This window comes from Brassica napus, chromosome C9 (genome assembly GCF_020379485.1).
Source record: "Brassica napus cultivar Da-Ae chromosome C9, Da-Ae, whole genome shotgun sequence".
Lineage (NCBI taxonomy): Eukaryota > Viridiplantae > Streptophyta > Magnoliopsida > Brassicales > Brassicaceae > Brassica > Brassica napus.
In genome coordinates this window covers 39,245,927-39,248,639 of record NC_063452.1, presented here as the reverse complement: position 1 = coordinate 39,248,639, position 2,713 = coordinate 39,245,927, and the positions used below count along the sequence as shown (strand labels likewise).

Here is a 2,713-nt window from a genome sequence, read left to right as displayed (position 1 = left end):
CTCTCTCTTGTGAACCTTAATTTAAAGAAAGGAAAAACTGAAGTCGAGATTCTAATTCGTCTTTTTTGTCATTTTTGATGGGCCTACACTGCTAAAATTAAAGAAATGGCCTGGGTTTATTAAGAGTTTCGGGTCGGGTCAAGGGTTAATTAAGGGTGGGTCAGATTTTTTTTTTTAACCCGATTCGATTTTAGAATTGGTTCATCAAAATTGTTTCTTGATTTCACTGTTCCGATGAGATTAAATGGGTTGGTGATGTTAAACACATAATTATTTGCTAATCATCACATGTCATTATGTGCGACATATACTTCGTGTAGGTTTTCACACATTAGTTTTCTCTGGATGGTTGGCCATGAGATGCTACATAATAGTTCGTGTAGCTGCGCAACAATTTTCCTTTAAAATACGCTGTTGTCTGAAAATATATTTTAAAATACAGTGTTCTTTGAAATAAGACTTAAAACTTTACATATAGTGATGTGCTGAAAGTTGGAAAATATATTTTAAAATACTGCGTTTTCTAAAAATGATCATTAAATTACTTATCTTAAAAAAACGTGAACTATACTATATGATGTATAATTGAACTATATTGTATGATGTATAATTTAATAATGTCTTATATGATGTATAAAGAAAAGTTTCTCAGGCAGCTTCTTCTTTTCAACATTCCAAAGGATAAAGAAAGATTTTCTAATTATTTGGAATTTCAGTAATAACATTATACTAGTAATACTTTTCTTTGTATATGTAAAGTTTTAAGTCTCTTTAGTTGAAGCTTATACACTTTATTTTGCTTGCTTCGTTTACTAAATAACATGTTTTGATATCGTTAGAGGAAACAATCTTGCATGCTGTCTCTGGGGAACATATGCCGAGCAACTTGAACCGTTTTCTGGCAAAGATCAAACAATTATTTTTTTGATCAGGTTTGCAAAAATCAAGGAATTTAGAGGTATTTTTTTTACTCTTATAACATTAGTTGATTAATTTTTTTTTTGTTCGAATTCAAAGCCTATGTTTAATGCTTAATAGGAGAGCTGCAAATCACTAATGCTTTTGATGCTTCACGTCTGTTCCTGAATGCAATGATCCCTGAAGTTACCCATTTAACTCAAAAGTTTTTCTTCTATTATGATTTATATATTATTACATGCGTATCTTATAAAACTAATTTTTAAATGTCAAAATTGTAATGCATTTAAGGCTGTCAAATGATGATCTCTCTGTTGCTCTGGTCCAAAAACCGTCTGGAAAGAAGGATGGTAAAAGAATTTTGTATAACTGGAATGATGCTGAGATCAAAACAATTGCAGAAGCCGCTGAGGCCACTCAGGTACATTATACATTTTTTCAGAATATAATCGTTTTGCTTTATGGTTATCAACACTGTAAAACAAATCGATTTTAATTTTATAAAATATTTAGGTGGAGATTTGCAAAATCATATGTACTATTGAAGCAATAGATACAGATTGGTCTTGGTTCTACATTGGTTGTAACCGGCACCAAAAACGTGTCAATAAGATTCCTAATGTTGATTATGGAAGGATGACAAAAAACGATAAGCCTTTGTTTCATTGTGAACATTGTCGTTCTAATATCAATACGGTTGGACCCAAGTAAGTGATGATATTTACTTAAACTAATTCTTGAGAGTTCACATATTTTATTTGATCCAAGTATTCTTACTATATCCTGAATTTTTGTTTTTTTTTTTTAATTTAGATTCAAGCTACATTTGGTTGTCAAAGATGACTCTGCAACATGTAATTTGATGTTTCTAGGCTCTGTTAGTAAGTCTATCGTTGGAGTGGATGCTGAAGAATTATGTGATGGCTCTTATGAGGAGGTATATTTTGATATGAATTTGTGTTTTGCAGTTACTTCCCCCCACAATAATAGTTTAGATTTAACCCCCTTATATTTCGACTTTATATCAGATTTTGAAGATCCAAAGATACTACCAGAACCTATTCTTAGTTTGGTCGGAAAGTCTTTCTGTTTTGGTATTTCCATAACCTCAGACAATGTCACAAATGGATCAGACACTTTTGTTGTTTTAGAGGTTTGTTCTGGAGATAAAGTTCTTACTATCGAGACTGACTCTCAATCTAATTATGATATGGTCACAACTTCTTCTACCATGTCATCTGGATCAGTAAGTATATTTTTTATTTTATTAAGTGTTTGGCTTACAGTTGTTATTACTGTGTGTGTTATCATAGTTTCTAACAAAGCCTAAAATTTTAAATGTATTTAGGCCATGATGTTGGATCAAATTTCCTCTGATGAGTGTCCAACTCCTATAACAAAGCGCAAGGAAGATGATTATGACCTACAGGACCTAACATCTTCTTCCAAGAAACAATGCATCAAGATAGTCAAACAAGAGAAGACCAAGAATGATTAGGCTGAAGATCAAGTTTCTTTCCGATATCAAACTCCTTTCCCTTATTTATCAAGTAGTTGTTATGCTTTGATTTATTCCGTACTTTCAATTTGAGGCTTTGTTTTTTTTTAAAAAAAATTGTGTTATCTGAATTTCCTATATTTAATAATAAGCTGGGTTTTTATGTCGATTGCATTAAAACTATTAAATGTTAGATGCATCCTACATTTTTAGTCATTCTTTCAAAATTTAATTTAAACTAATATATTGTAATTACTAATTACTAAACTAAACAATCTTATTCAGTTCACACAACAA

The 2,713-nt window shown here is 31.0% G+C and overlaps 1 protein-coding gene across 1 annotated transcript; it reads left to right on the top strand.

The window, feature by feature from the left end:
* Positions 1-1,198: 1,198 nt before the first annotated feature.
* Positions 1,199-2,416, top strand: LOC106423891. Its single transcript, XM_013864644.2, has 5 exons — positions 1,199-1,339; positions 1,432-1,625; positions 1,732-1,855; positions 1,964-2,164; positions 2,267-2,416. Exons 1-5 carry the CDS (start codon positions 1,199-1,201, stop codon positions 2,414-2,416), a joined length of 810 nt encoding a protein of 269 aa, XP_013720098.2.
* The last annotated feature ends 297 nt before the right edge of the window (positions 2,417-2,713 follow it).